Source organism: Nuphar pumila, chromosome 3 (assembly GCF_984573655.1).
Source record: "Nuphar pumila chromosome 3, dmNupPumi1.hap1.1, whole genome shotgun sequence".
NCBI classification, from domain to species: domain Eukaryota; kingdom Viridiplantae; phylum Streptophyta; class Magnoliopsida; order Nymphaeales; family Nymphaeaceae; genus Nuphar; species Nuphar pumila.
This window is the reverse complement of record NC_143251.1, coordinates 18,893,740-18,909,321: the sequence shown is the minus strand read 5'-3', so window position 1 is coordinate 18,909,321 and position 15,582 is coordinate 18,893,740. Positions and strand designations below refer to the sequence as shown.

The following is a 15,582-nucleotide window of genomic DNA, read 5'->3' as shown; positions in this document are numbered from 1 at the left end:
CAAGAGATTTTTCCACTATGTCATTACAATAGTCTACTCATGACCATTAGTATCTTGACACCGGTGCAATCAATCATCTGACTATGGATGACCAGCAGTTTGCCAACAAATCCTCTTATCAAGGCAACAAATCTATTATGATCGGGAATGGTAAGACATTACCTATTTCTCACATCAGTGATTTGGTTTTATCTTCTAAAGGCTCTATATTTGATTTAAATAATGTCTTTCATGTGCCTAACATTATAAAAAATTTATTGTCTATGGGTAAATTCATGAAGGATAATGATTGTGTTTTTCAATTCACACCATTTGAATTTATTATCAAGGATCGACAAACAGACAAGATTTGTCTTCAGAGACCGAAAACCAACATAAGACTCTATCCAATTAAAGCGAGTGGCACCTTGATGATGGCAGCCTATGCAGGAAATCAAGCAACATTTGATCTTTGGCATCAACGTCTCAGGCATGCAAATAATAAGATTGTTTCTTTTCTTAAAACTAATAATGCTATTTCCTTTAATAATGATAAGAGTACAAAGGTTTGTAGACATTGTCTTGTTGGAAAAGCTCGCAAACTTCCATTTAGATGCTCCTTATCATATAGTTCACAACCTCTTGAACTATTGAATGCTGATGTCTGGGGACCAGCTCCTGTTATCTCTCGTGAAGGTTTTCGTTTCTACTTGTTAATCATGAATGATTTTAGTCATTTTTTGTGGCTCTTTCCTTTGAAGGCAAAATCTCAAGTGTTTGACTGTTTAAAGGTTTCAAATCTACTGTGAAAAACCAATTTGGGTTTAGCATTAAATCTTTTCAGTCAGATAATGGTGAGTTCGAGACCTATCTTAAAAACAATAGTATATTTTATCGCTTCTCATGCCCCCACACGCCCGAGCAAAACGGGTTGGTTGAGCGGAAGCATAAGAACATTGTAGAAATGGGTCTCAATTTATTAAGCAATGCCTCCTTATCCTATGAATTTTGGGTTGATGCTTTTTGAACTGTGGTCTATACTATCAACCGCCTGCCCACCCTAGTGCTTAACTATAAATCTCCCTATGAACTTCTCCTAAACCAATCACTTGACTATCATCACCTTCGAGTATTCGGGTGTATTTGCTATCTTCTAGTTGCCCCATACAACTCCACCAAGTTTCAACCAAAAACCAAATCCTGTATTTTTCTCGGTTACACCCCCCTCCCCCATCATAAAGGCTACATTTGCTTTAATCCTCAAACCTCTCGCACCTATGCCACTTGTCATGTGTTCTTTGATGAGTCTCTCTTTGTTTCACCCTGCCCTTCGTCTCCCGCATCTGAGCCCGATCTCGCACAGTGGGGAATTTTTCTCATGATGGTCTTGGTCAATCCTTTTCCCTCTCCTACTGTCATCCTCTCATCACCTGCTACTGACCTTGTACTTGACCTGCCTATTCTACACTCATCCCCAAAGTTTCTTGTGCCTTACCCACTTGATTCCCCTACAATCTTGCCTATCTTCTCTGACCCATCGATGCCTCTTTTTGAGCATGTCCCAACCATCGACCGTCCACCTGATCATATTCATCAAATGGTGACCCATTGCATGATGGGTTCGCTTAAACCCAAATCCTTCTCTCCATCTTTGTACTCCATTACCTACACTGCTTTCAATGCTTGACTTTTAGAGACTGAGCTTACCACCTACAAGCAAGCCATCAAGTATCAACATTGGCATTCTGCCATGGAGGATGAGTACATAGACCTCTTATATAATCACACTTGGCATCTCGTTCCACCACAACCTTAGTTGAATGTTTTCGACTCTAAGTGGGTATACCGCATTAAAAGGCATGCAGAGAGTTTTATTGCCCATTATAAGGCTTGACTTGTGGAAAAATACTTTCACCAGAAGAAAGGGGTTGATTTCTTTAAGACATATAGTATCATTGTTAAACCTACCAAAATTCGGGTTGTTTTATCTCTTGTCGTTTCTTTCAAGTGGCATATCCATCAACTGGATTTCAACAATGTCTCTCTCAATGGCATTTTAGATGAAGATGTTTACATAAGCCAACTGCCTGGTTTTGTGCATTCACAATTCCCTTATCATATTTGCAAGCTTGACCGTGCTATCTATAGTCTCAAGCAGGCTCCATGGGCCCGATACCAGCGTCTTAGCTCATATTTGGTCTCTCATGGCTTTGTTATTTCTCAATCAGATGCTTCTATGCTTATTTTTCAATAGGGTGATCTCATTGTCTATATATTAGTTTATGTGGATGACATCATAATCACTAGCAACACCTCAACAAAGATCATTCACCTGATTTTTCGCTTTGGTGTGGCCTTTTTCATCAAAGATCTTGGGCGGCTCAGTTATTTTCTTGGCATTGAAGTATTATATTCCTCCACTGACATGACTCTCTCTCAACGGTTATACACTCTTACTCTACTTCGGTGAGCTTGCATAGCTGATGATAAACCTATTTCTACCCCTATGAGTTCCTCCTACAAGTTATCCAAAGTTGGCTCGCCTTGGTTCCAGAATCCCACACTATATTGCAGCATTGTTGGTGGCCTGCAATATCTATCTCTTACTCGTCCTGACATAGCATTTGCTATCAATATGGTGTGTCAGTACATGTATCAACCAACTGATGCTCACTGGTCTACAATCAAAAGAATTTTATGCTACTTGAAGGTGACTTTGCATCATGGCCTACTACTTCAATTGTCATCTTCTCTTCAGCTCAGCGCTTGCTCGGATGCAAACTAGGCTAACTGTCCCGATGATCACAAGTATACTGTCGGCTTTGTAGTCTTTTTTGGTCTGAATGTCATTTCTTGGTCATTTTGTAAGCAAAAAATCATGGCTTGCTCGAGTATAGAGGCTGAATACAAATCCCTAGCTTGCGTTGCTTCCGATCTACTTTAGTTACACTCTCTCCTCTGTGAATTGGATTTCCTCCTCGAGCACCACCTGTGTTATAGTGTCACAATATTGAGGCTCTCTATCTTGTTGCCAATCTTGTTTTTTATGCTCAAACCAAGCATGTTGAAATTGACTTTCACTTTGTTTGTGACCACGTCCGCAAGAGCCATCTTCAAGTCCAGTTCATCTCTTCTCATGACCAGCTCGTGGATGGCCTAACCAAACCACTTCCATTTGTGCACTTCATCAACCTTCGTCACAAGCTCAATGTGCAGCCCCCCCCCATTGATCTTGTAGGGGCGCGATAAGATAAGCATCAACTCATCACATGATCCGATGACTCCAAATGATAATCCACCTGGATTAAATCATGGAGTTATCATTATCGGTCCCTCGGATTGTGCTGGTTGATCCCTCTAATATAGCTATTGTTTTAACAAACTTCTCTAATGTAGTCATTAGTCATCGTGTAAATATGAAGAACATTTAACGTTCTTCCTAGTTTGTAGCAGTATTTATCGTATTCGCTTAAGCCCTATACATTGGATAATATTTGGAGATCATATTATTAATTGACGATTCCTGCACTCACGATATACACATGAGAGAGCATTTCACATAGAACCATACTCTTGCACTTTAAACTACAACATTTCTTCCTGATCCAGCTTCTTTGGGGCTTGGGTAGTGTCACCCACAACTCGAGCTTCATTAGCTCTAGTTGACAAGATGCCTCTTCACTCCCCACTATAACTAGGAAAGCTCCAAAAGATGAAGTTTCACCAAGAACTTCAATAGGAATTGGAAGTCTAGCAAAACTTGACACTAGTAGCAAGATGTCAATGGCACTTTAATTGAGATCCAAACTCAATCCTTCTGCTGTAACCTTCTCTGACAGACCTTCAGGAACCACATTAGCCTTGGTGACAACGACAAGAGCCCTCTTGCCGGTTTTGTCAAAGTGTTGCAGCATCCAGATTGATTCGCACATAAAAAAATTGGCATGCTTCTCGTGAACGTCACCACCATGGTCAATGGATCAAAGTTGCTGCAAAGCAGATTGAACTCTCTCCTGGAGTTGCTGCAGTAGGCTTGCGATATTTTTTAGGTTGGTCTCGAAACCGGGCATGCAAACACTACCGAGTTTGGTGTTGCTCATTATGACAACTTTGTTGATGAATTTCAGATTCATCGTCAAAGTTTCTGAAAAATAGAGAAACAATGGATCATTCACTCTCATATCAATTTGATGTGTGCTTGCGCCTAGGGAGTTCAAAAGGGGTTGGACACGATTTAGGTCTAGGTCAAGGTCTAGGTAGACTAACTTGGGTAGACAGGATAGCGAGTTCTAAAAGTTTCAGAGAAAAAAATCAATTCTCCCAAACAATGAAGTAGAAATTTCTCAAATTTTGAGGGATGATTTGAGACACCTCAAGCTAGGTTTGGTTAAAATTTTAGGGGTAGGAGACATGGGAACAAGGATATACAAAGTTTTGAAGTTGCAAGTATTTTCAACACTAGAAAAATATATTATGGGTTTGGTACAAACATTCCTGAATTATAAAAATTGAGTTCTCCGTACAAAGAACTTAATAAATCATGAAATTCAAATACTTGGTTAAGGACACCCTGGGGAGCACTAGGTTCGAAAATTAAATCTAGATTCTTAATGGTTTGGGCTAGGGAGTTTTTTTTTATGTCTGACAACCTTTTTGGGTTCTATAGAAACTAGGTGAGCTGACTTGAGAACATGTAAGTTCAAACTTAGATTTGGAATAGGGCAAAAAACTTGGGCTAGGAAAACTCAATGGGGTTCTTCTACAGAGGTTGTGATTGGTTGGTTAAGGTCTTTTGGCTTGGGATAGTGCTAATCGTCTGGATTCGGGTTGGCACGTGTCTGCTGAGGTAAACCTTGGGCAGTAGCCTAAGCTTTAGTTTAGTGGACACAACTTACTAGAGGTCTTCTTCAGCAAAGTGTGAAAGTGAGAGGGCCAAACCCTTGACAGAGAAAGAGAGACATATTTAGAGAGAGGGGGCAAGATTTCAGAGAGAGAGAGAATTCAACTTAATTTTTCATTTGATAATTTTCAAAAAGAAATAACAAGACCTATATATAGGCTGAAAGGGGTTTCATAAACCCTTGCACAAGTTACACAATATTTTTAAATACAATCCTAATTCTAGTTAGAACTTGAATGGACTAAGGCTAAGTCTAGTTAAGCCTCATTGGACTAGTCTATTTCTGGATCCTTTAGAAATAGACCAACCCTTGGTCTTCTTTTTTCATTATGAGAACCATTATAAACCCAGTTGTTACGTCGTTTCAATGAGCTCTAGAAATACCTTGAGTGGGTCCCACCAATGCTCCCTCCTTATTCTTAACACTCCTACTTTTAGGACCTCTAGAAATAGGGTGCTCTAGTTTTAGGTTCACCAAAAATAGACCTAGGCTAACCTTAGCTTCTTTTCTTTTAGAATCTTCAAAAATAGACAGGCCAAAAATATGGTTCTTCAATTTTAGTTTAGTCCAAAAATAAGGGAGGACTCCCTCCAGGGCGGGCCCCACCAGCCAGCTACTCTGGATTGAATGGGTTTTAGATCTAGGTCAATTTGATCCGTATCACTAATATGTGATTTGTAACAAGTTCTAGAACTTGTCTAACTGCTACTTCTTGAAGTAGGGTTTAGGTGGGGAGCACTTAGGTATGAATTAGGTAAATGAAGTATTTTTTAAGTTTTTTTTATATGTTTTTAATCTTACTGCACAAATATGATATATATGCTTGATTTTGTAGGAATTGGTTTTTGTATCATTCATTATCACAGGTAAACATGTTTTCACAAGGGCTTAAATCAATGGCGTAAAATTTTTGTAAATATTCAATCTTTAAAAAATCATTTTTCATGAAAGACATGATTCAACGGCTGATTAATAAAAAATGGACCATGTCAAAAACATTTGCCAAGTCAAATTTGAAAAAAAAAACTGGTGACATTCACAAGTCGCCCCTACCATATTAGCGGAGCCCTTGTAAGACCCTACCTCTAATTCTTGTACACAATGAAAACAAAATTTTCTCCCCTTAAATGGTGTATGCTTAAAGAATCACTAAAAGGTTTTTGTCTGATCAGTTCAAGGAACAAGAGGGATTTGAAATTTTGCACATAATTGTAAGATGTATTTTTTATGATGATAAACCCTCGCTGAACCGAGGGAAAACCCCAGGTGGGGGCTCCATGACCACCTTGCCTTACATGGCCAACCTCTTAAAGCTACAGACATACCAGTGTGCCAGCGGAGTTTGATATGAGGTCTTCAACTCAACACCTTCACAACCCCTCTCCCCCACTGGCCATGCAAGCGATCTTGCAGTCGTATTGTAAGATTTTTTTTTAAGAAAAAACAAATTAATTAAAATTTCATCAATATTCATTCCAAAGAAACTTGCTTTTGGATGACTAGTCTGACTTTTTTTATATATTTACACGGAAAAACCACCTCTAGGAATAGAGACCTAGCCGTGCTGGCTCTGCTGTCGTACTTACGGTCACTATCATGAGTGTAAAACTCCAAGAGCTTACGCACCACGCTTCAGTTTGCACAAAGGTAACGCTCATGAGATTTGAACCTAGACCGCAAGACTAGCGGCGTAGCCCCCCACATCCCATTACGCCAAACCCCTTTAGGCTGACCAATCAGATATAGGGCTTTGGTTTTTCCTACAACTAACTTGTGCCAGCCATGTGTTAACAGGGCATGTCCAGGGAATCCTCCAATCCATTTTGTCTTTTGATGCAAACGGGCGCATCCCCCAAGAAAGATGAAATTCCCACCTTTTCTTGGTGGGCGCACTTCCCTGCATAAAAAATATTCTATGTTCTATGGTGTCTATTTATTTTCCAACCCTTGGAACCTCTTTCTCCTAAAAAGCTGGATTCCAAAAAATGTATGTCGGCATTTTAAATAATGTTTTAGTCAGATCCCTTCAACGGTCCAGGCCTTTGCATATGGGCACCATCCAGCCACTATAAATACATGGAATTCTAAGATGTGAACTACATTATAAATTAATAATATTTACTTTTAACAATTTCTAACCAACCATACGTTAATGACCATTCACATATGACTATCACAACCAAGAGTTGTAGAAAACATTCAATCAAATTAGAGCATATTTTATGAGCTAAGCATCCTTTAGCTTTTGATGGTGTAGATTGTAGAACCTGGCCTAGGTGATAGACCACCCCCGGGTTCCTAAGATTCTCTCTCTCCACACACACACACACACACACACACATATATATATATATATATATATATAACATGCCTTGTAAATCAGATCCTACAAATGTGATGTCTACAGTTCATTTTGGGGAAAACATGTATTAGATTAGAGATTCTACGTTCCCATATAGCATTTACATTTAATGTACAAAGATGACATCAAAGGCATTTCACAAAGCAAAAGAAAAAGAAAAAGGAAACAAAAATTTTAAATGGGAATCATGCATTGTAATTTAAGATCCATCTGGAAAAGAAAGAATTTCCACTTGGGCTTTATCGGGGACCAGAGAGCTCCATAGATTGGGTATCAAGAGCAGCACCACCACTGCCATCATCATCATCAGCCATCGTCATTTTGGCATCGTCTGAATATGAATTTGTGCTGGTTAGCCTCTTGTTGCTTCCCTTCTTTTTCTTGGCATTGAAATCCACTGTTTGGTTGTTGTTGTGGGGGGCTTCCCATTTGTGTGCCAGCCCGTCTCCTTCCAGCATCTTGACAACTTCAGACATCTTAGGCCGATGGATGGGCAAGTACTGAGTGCAGAGGAGGGCCACCTGAACCATCTCTCCAACCTCAATCCTGTCATAATTTCCCTTCAAATCCTTATCTACTAGCAAATCAAGCTTCATCTCTTGATGCATTTTCTTAACCTGCAACACACTTCAAAACAAACTGATCAGCCTCACTAAGTCCAACCCATCTCCCATAAGAGTGACCACACTCCAGCCTAGTCTAGCCTTTAGTCTCTAGTAGATTCAACACATATTCCCTCCAAGCAAGCAAACAGATCAGGTCTTATTGTTATATTCAATCCCCACCACACATCTGACTTGGGAACTGTGAGAGTGGGGGTCCCACACACCTCCGTCAAGTGAGATGTGAGGTGGGGATTGAATATAACTTATAAATCGGTTATATACAATATGAACTGATCCGCTCTCCCCAAGTACAGGACAAGAGGGATGGAAGGGACAAAAATACTTCCCAATGCCATCCTTTCTAACTAAAACCAAATGCGCAATATCTTGATTATGTGCAATTGTAGTATCCTCATGCCCATACATAAACCGATGCAAAATTCCAAAATGAATAAAGCCAGTGAATACCAATAAATGACAAAGCTACTCACAAGAAGAGTATCTTTGTTTGTACGCAATGATAAAATATAAGGATGTAAAGGTGTTCTTGTCATCTAATGAAGAGATTTTGTTCATTAAATAAAAAATTTGCTGGACAGTATAAGCATAGGTAACAGCAAGAACGAAAAGACAGTGTTGTGTAAAACTTGAAATGCATACCCAGTCCAGCATTGCTCCTTTCTGGTTTGCTGCTTTATTACCAAAATCAAGAGCTGTCTGGCCGGTAATGAGCTCCAAGAGGAGAATCCCGAATCCGAAAACATCCGTCTTCTCAGATGACTGTCCAGTGGAGAGATACTCTGGAGCAATGTGACCCACAGTTCCCCTGACAGCAGTTGTCACATGTGAATCAGTGTGATCCATGAGCTTTGCTAGACCAAAATCACCAACAACTGCCTCGCAGTAATCATCAAGAAGGATGTTAGCAGCCTTGACATCACGGTGAATAATCTTCGGGTCACACTGTTCATGCAGATACACAAGACCTCTAGCTGCTCCTAATGCAATTCTCTTCCTCATGTTCCAATCAAGACTGGGTTTTGCTGCCCAAACAAACAAAACGATATAAGAATCATCACCAAGAGAAACTGAATGTTCCTTAGAGTGCTTATGGATATGGAGGTAAGAATTCTCATGATTTATAACTCTTATTATTAAGAATTCTCACTAGGCCCATAGATTATTTGTTTGGGGACTCAATCCAGCAGAATTGTATTTCCCTAGATTTTTCCTGACTTTCCTAAAGCAATGAATTGAATTCGTAGAACTTGTGATGCCCATAGTTTCTTATTTTCTCCAAGCAATCACGTGAGTTCATGGTCGTTTTGCCTAGCCAATCATAAATCCAACACACCCTTGGGAAATTATTCAAAATTTCAACAGTCAGCTCAACTAGTGATGCTTTGTGGCACTCAGTTCAGTTTGTCCAAGCCCATGGGAACTCCGGCTCAGTTGTCCAAATGCTCTATTTAACCTCCCAACTTGGGTTTTTAGGTTTTCCAAAAACTTATGTGCAAACACAGATTTTGCATAATTCTCTAATTTATTAACTCTACCATCTATACCTTGCTTAGCCATACATATCAATTTAATTAATCATGCTGATACCTATATCTTTACCAATGACAAATAAATTTACATAAGAATTCCACTAGGAGTGGAAATACCATGCCAAGTAACGAATCACAACTGCTAGCACACCCCTTTTTCTTCCTATATGATTTAATTGAACAGTAAATTGTTAATATCCATTTAATCGAACATTTTTTTTTGAGGCAAAACAAGGAGTGTGTAAATAAAAGAAAAAGCAGACGCATGATGTGTGTGTGTGTGTGTGTGTGTGTGTGTGTGTGTGTGTGTGAGAGAGAGAGAGAGAGAGAGAGAGAGAGAGAGAGAGAGAGAGAGAGAGCACTTACCTCTAAGCCTGGAAGCAACACTGCCGTTGGACATGAAAGGGTAGACAAGGAGTCTTTCGGAAGGGGTAATGCAGAAACCAAGCAACCTCAAGAGATTTCTGTGAACAGCCAAACTGATCATCTCAATCTCAGTGTGGAATTGAGTCTCACCACCATTACTACAATCCTTTAGTCTCTTGACCGCCACCAACGTTCCGTCTTGCAAATAGCCCTTGTACACATTCCCAAACCCACCTTTCCCCAGTATCCTCTTACTGTTGAAGTTATCAGTTGCTAGCTGGAGTTCCCTGAAGCTGAATCTCTTCAGATTCCCCATGCACAACATTTCCTCATCATGGTGATGATCTGAATTTAAATTCAAACAAAATATAAGCCTAAAATTGCTGCTTTAAAAAATTACAACAAATTTTTTTTTTGGGATGAAGAAATTTAGATTAAGAAGAAAAGGACCAACCATAGTCATCTTGGATCATTTGCTTGTTTTGCTTCTTTTTCCACCAAGCTACAAAAGCTAAAACAAGGAGGGCGCCTGAAGTGCAGCCAAGAGCAACTCCAAATGCAACAGCTACTTTATGGCCCTTTTGTTTTCCTAAATAAAAAATAAATGACAAAAAAAAAAAAACCAACAAAACAGATCTTTAGATACCCAAATGCTAAATTGTAGAAAATCGTGTTGAAACATACAGCGAGAAAGGAAAGAAGAATAATTAGTGGATGAAGAGAAAGAAACGTACCAGGTGATGCATTTAGAGGGGAAGAAAGAACAGTTGACTGAGTTGTTGTGGAACAATCTTGCGTAGAACCGCTTCCACATTTTAGAAGATTGCCTTGAATACTGTCATCAAATAAAATAAAACCCACATAAGAAAAAACAACAATATGAAAAGAACATAACAAAGGATGCCACAGAACATTTTTACTTGAATGTTCTAGCTGAAACTTTGGGCACAGGTCCACTCAAATTGTTGAAAGACAAGTCCCTGTAACATCATGGCATCTAAAAGTCATTAAACATCACCATATCTAGAAACCTTTTAGGAATTTAGCACTTCATCTTCTCAGTGAAAAATAAATGGGAGAATAGACTTACAGAAAAATAAGCTGTGGGATTTTAGCAAGAGAAACGGGAAAACCTCCACTGAGACTGTTATTGTTTAACCTCCTGCATGCACTCAAACATAACTATGTTATTTACCTCAAGAAAAATAAGACCATACATTACAAGTGAAGAAAAGGAAGGAAAACACACGCGCACACGCACACAGAGTGAAAACTTGAAAAAGGATAAATACTCACAAATATTGAAGACTGGTGAGCTGACCAAGGCTATAAGGGAGAGGTCCAGAAAATTTGTTATTAGAAAGATCAAGTGTCTTTAATTTTGGAAGTTTCCCCAGTTCTGCAGGTATCTCTCCAGAGATATTATTGTTTTGAAGCAACCTATGTGTAATAAATGCAAATAAGTTCAGAAATAAATGACTTGAATAATAACAACCGACTGAAAACCTTGATTCCTTGTTTTAATGGGGAAAAAACAGAGAAAAGGTAGACACAAATCGTTACACTTGCTGGAGATTGGTCAGATTTCCTATTGCTGCAGATAATATACCAGACAGACTCTGGTTTGCTACCTCTCTAGAAATCAAAACAAGAAACGGAAATTAGAAAAAATTCTTTTGTCCACTAGAATGCATTAAAATCAGAAGGGATACAAGGGAAGGACTTACAATACAGTGACCCGATTTTCCGTGGAGCAAGTGATCAATGCCCAACTACATGGGTCAACAGAGGTTTCATCCCAATTACCCAAAACTCTATGTGGGTCTATCACTGCTTTACGTATTTCGATTAAGGCGTCCACTACAATCACATAAAAGAGCAAAAACACAAATCACATCAAAGAGAAAACACAAGCACACGCACACACACACACACACACAAACAGATAAAAGAAACCATTTCAGTTTTATAGAGGAAACGATGAAAAACAAACATAACTTCAAATGAGAGAGAGAGAGAGAAACAGCCAAACCTTCTGGGTTGAAGGGTGCAGAGGAAAGAGAGGGAGTTGCAGAAGAGAAGAGGAAGAAGATGAGGAAGGAAAGGAGCTTGACGGGCATAGGGGCTGTAGAGGCAGAGGAATGAGTCATGTGAAGTGGGTGATGCGGAATGCAGTAGGAAGGGAGAAAGCTCGATGTATCTATATCTTTGGGATGGATGTATCCTTACAATGGTACTTAAAATTCCTTTGGAAGAGAGAGAGAGAGGGTGTGGGTTTCTCTGTCTCTGCCCCAGCTTTATTTTTTTGAATGATATACATGTACACAGGCAAACTTGCGTTATATGCGAATAATGGTGGAGGATACAACATGATGAATTGAAAACGGCCTTAATTCCAAATCACCGGACCGATTCCGGTGTCAGAGCCTGCACAAAAAATGAGAGCGAGTGGGGATACGCTGCTCCCCTGCACCCTCACCCAACGAAGAATTTGAATAAAATGCAATCACATTGCACAAATGCAGTATGCTGCTGCACCCAACATATACTGTTAGGTCCCATATCTCATAGGCTGTCTTGGGCAGATGGAGGGCATTCAGGTGCAGCGGCACATTGCATTTGTGCAATGTGATTGCATCTGATCCAGCCTCCTCAACTAACCCTCCCCCTCTCTCTCTCATAACCACTTTTAAAATAAAGTTAAATGGTTTCTTAACCACCGTTTATGACTTGGTTACCAAAGCCATGGTTAAATGTCTTTCTTGCAATATTTATGCATGTAAATGTGTGAATTAATTATTTACTGAAACCATGCTTTGGGTTGAAACAGTTTTACCAAAGCAATTAGATTTCTTTATCATCAAGTTGTAATGTAATATGCGCTTACCAACAACAACAACAACTACGCCTTCATCCCAAAACAATTGGGGTTGGCGATATGAACCAAAAAAGAAAATCATTCTGGGTCTTCCACATGAATCCTTCTCCTCCAATCATTTATATCCAATGTCATGTCCTCGGTGAGGTCAAAGCATTCATATCCTTTCCTATCACCTCCATCCATGTCTTCTTAGGCCTACCCCGACCTCTTTTAACTAATATATTTTTTCATTTCTCCATCCTTCTAACTGGAACATCATTAGGCCTTCGCCGAATATGTCCAAACCACTGTAAACGATTCTCTCTCATCTTATTTTCAATGGGTGCAACGCCTACCTTCTTACGTATCACCTCGTTCCGAATCTTATCTTTTATTGTATTTTCACACATCCATCTCAGCATATGCATCTCAGCTACACTCATTTTTTGAATATGATGTCTCTTGGCAGCCCAACTTTCCGTACCATATAGTAAAGCGGGGCTAATAGTCATCCTATAAAACTTTCCCTTTAACCTCAATGGCATTCTACGATCGCACAACACTCCAGTTACACTCTTCCATTTCATCCACCCAACCTTTATCCTATGATTTACATCTTCATCAATTTCTCCATACTTTTGAATTATAGATCCCAAATATTTGAAACAATCATCCACCGGTATTTCTTGCTCACCAAGCTTCACTACACTCCCATCACTACTATGCTGCTTACTAAACCGACATTCCATGTATACGGTCTTACTCTTACTCAACTTAAAACCTCTTGCCTCCAATGTCTGTCTCCATAATTCTAACTTAGCATTAACCCCAGCTCTAGACTCATCAATCAAAACAATATCATCAGCAAACAACATACACCACGACACATTTTCTTGAATTGATCTCGTAAGCCCATCCATCACTATAGCAAATAGGAAAGGCCTTAAAGCGGATCCTTGATGTAACCCAACCGTTATAGAAAAATTGGTTGTCACCCCTCCACAAGTGCGGACATTGGTTACTACTCCTTCATACATATCTTTAATTATACTAATGTACTTGAGAGAAACACCTTTCTTTATCATTGTCCACCAGAGAACGTTCCTAGGTACTCTATCGTATGCCTTCTCCAAATTAATAAAAACCATATACAAATCTTTGTTTCTCTCTCTATTTCTCTCAATAAGTTGTCTAAGAAGATGTATAGCTTCTATAATTGATCTTCCAGGCATAAAACCAAATTGATTCTCCGATATCATGACAACCTTTTTCAACCTATACTCAATCACCCTCTCCCAAAGTTTCATAGTATGACTCATGAGTTTTATACCACGATAGTTTGTGCAATCTTGTATATCACCCTTATTCTTATATAGAGGCACCAAAGTACTCTTTCTTCACTCATTAGGCATCTTATTTGTCCGCCAAATCTTGTTAAAAAGATTTGTCAACCATTCTAAACCTTTTTCTCCCAAGCATTTTCAAGCCTCGATAGATATACCATCTGGGCCAACTGCCCTTCTTGATTTCATTTTCTTCAAAGCCTCTGCAATTTCTTTCTTTTGAATCTTGTGCATGAAGTCACGATTCATCTCATGAAAAAGAATGGAGAAGTCTCCAAGATCCTGAGCATGACTTTCATTAAATAGCTTATCAAAATAATTTTTCCATCTCTCCTTAATCTCCTCATCTTTGACTAAAACCCTTTGTGTTTCATCTTTGATACATCTAACCATACCCAGATCCCACGATTTCCTATCTCTCATCTTTGCAAGCCTATAAATATCCTTCTCGCCCTCTTTGGTATCCAACTTGTCATAAACCTCCTTATATACCTTATTCCTCGCATTCCGAATTACTTTTTTAGCTTCCTTCTTTGCTATCATAGACTTCTCAAAATTCTCATTATCACGACTCTTACTTAGATTTCTATAACACTCTCTTTTAACCTTAACAGCTAATTTGACATCCTCGTTGCACCATGATGTATCCTTACCTAGCAGTGCACCGCCTTTAGAGTCACCCAATACCTCCTTCGCCACCTTTCTCATGCCACCCGCTATCTTATTCCACATTGATTCTGAATCCTCCTTGAGACACCAATCAGCTTCTTTAACTACCTGCTCTACAAATATTCCTTGTTTAGCTCCTTTCAGTGCCCACCACTTAATTCTAGGATCTATCCTATGTCTATCCATTTTGTGACATTATCTAATTCTAAGATCTAAAATTAAGATTCTATGTTGTGTAGCTACACTTTCTCCCAGTATAACCTTACAATCGATGCAACAACCCCGATCTCTCTTTCTAAGTAGGAAAAAATCTATCTGACTCACATTAACCCCACTTTTAAATGTTACTAGATGAGACTCCCTCTTCCTAAACCAAGTGTTTGCTAAGATCATATCATAGGACAAACCAAAATCTAAAATCCTTTCTCCACTTTTGTTTCTTTCTCCTATACCATAGCCTTCATGGATACTCTCAAATCCATCCCTACTAATGCCTACATGTCCATTAAGGTCACCACCGATGAAAAGTTTTTCTTCATAAGATATCCCTTGTACTACTCCATCTAAATCTTTTCAAAATTGATGCTTAATGGAATCATCTAAACCTACTTGAGGTGCATAAACACTTATAATATTAATAATATCCGTACCTAATACTAATTTAATAAATAAAATCCTATCACCCTTCCTACGGACCTCAACTACATTATCTATAAACTCACGACTAATAACGATTCCTACTTTATTCTTATTCCTATTTATTCCTGTATACCAAATCTTATATCCCCAAGGTTCTATCACTTTTGCTTTCTCACCTACCCATTTGGTCTCTTGTAGACATAAAAAATCAATCTTTCTTCTACACATAACATCTACTAACTCTACCAACTTACCAGTTAAAGACCCTATGTTCCAAGTGGCTAACTTAATTTTATGGTCTTGGACTA

At 39.0% G+C, this 15,582-nt stretch overlaps 1 protein-coding gene across 2 annotated transcripts; it reads right to left on the bottom strand.

Moving 5' to 3' along the window:
* Window positions 1-7,321: 7,321 nt before the first annotated feature.
* On the bottom strand, window positions 7,322-12,001 carry LOC149842181 (protein CLAVATA3 INSENSITIVE RECEPTOR KINASE 6-like). Of its 2 annotated transcripts, none has more exons than XM_090001301.1 (11): window positions 11,796-12,001; window positions 11,491-11,623; window positions 11,327-11,398; window positions 11,060-11,203; window positions 10,854-10,925; window positions 10,684-10,743; window positions 10,498-10,598; window positions 10,218-10,352; window positions 9,764-10,108; window positions 8,508-8,890; window positions 7,322-7,859 (listed from the first exon to the last, which is right to left on the bottom strand). In XM_090001301.1, the coding sequence occupies exons 1-11, from the start codon at window positions 11,911-11,913 to the stop codon at window positions 7,482-7,484; spliced, it is 1,941 nt and encodes a 646-aa protein (XP_089857427.1). In that variant the 5' UTR covers window positions 11,914-12,001; the 3' UTR covers window positions 7,322-7,481. The 2 variants fall into 2 exon arrangements, with proteins under 2 accessions (XP_089857427.1, XP_089857428.1); XM_090001302.1 differs by having other exon boundaries at window positions 7,780-7,869.
* Between the last annotated feature and the right edge of the window lie 3,581 nt (window positions 12,002-15,582).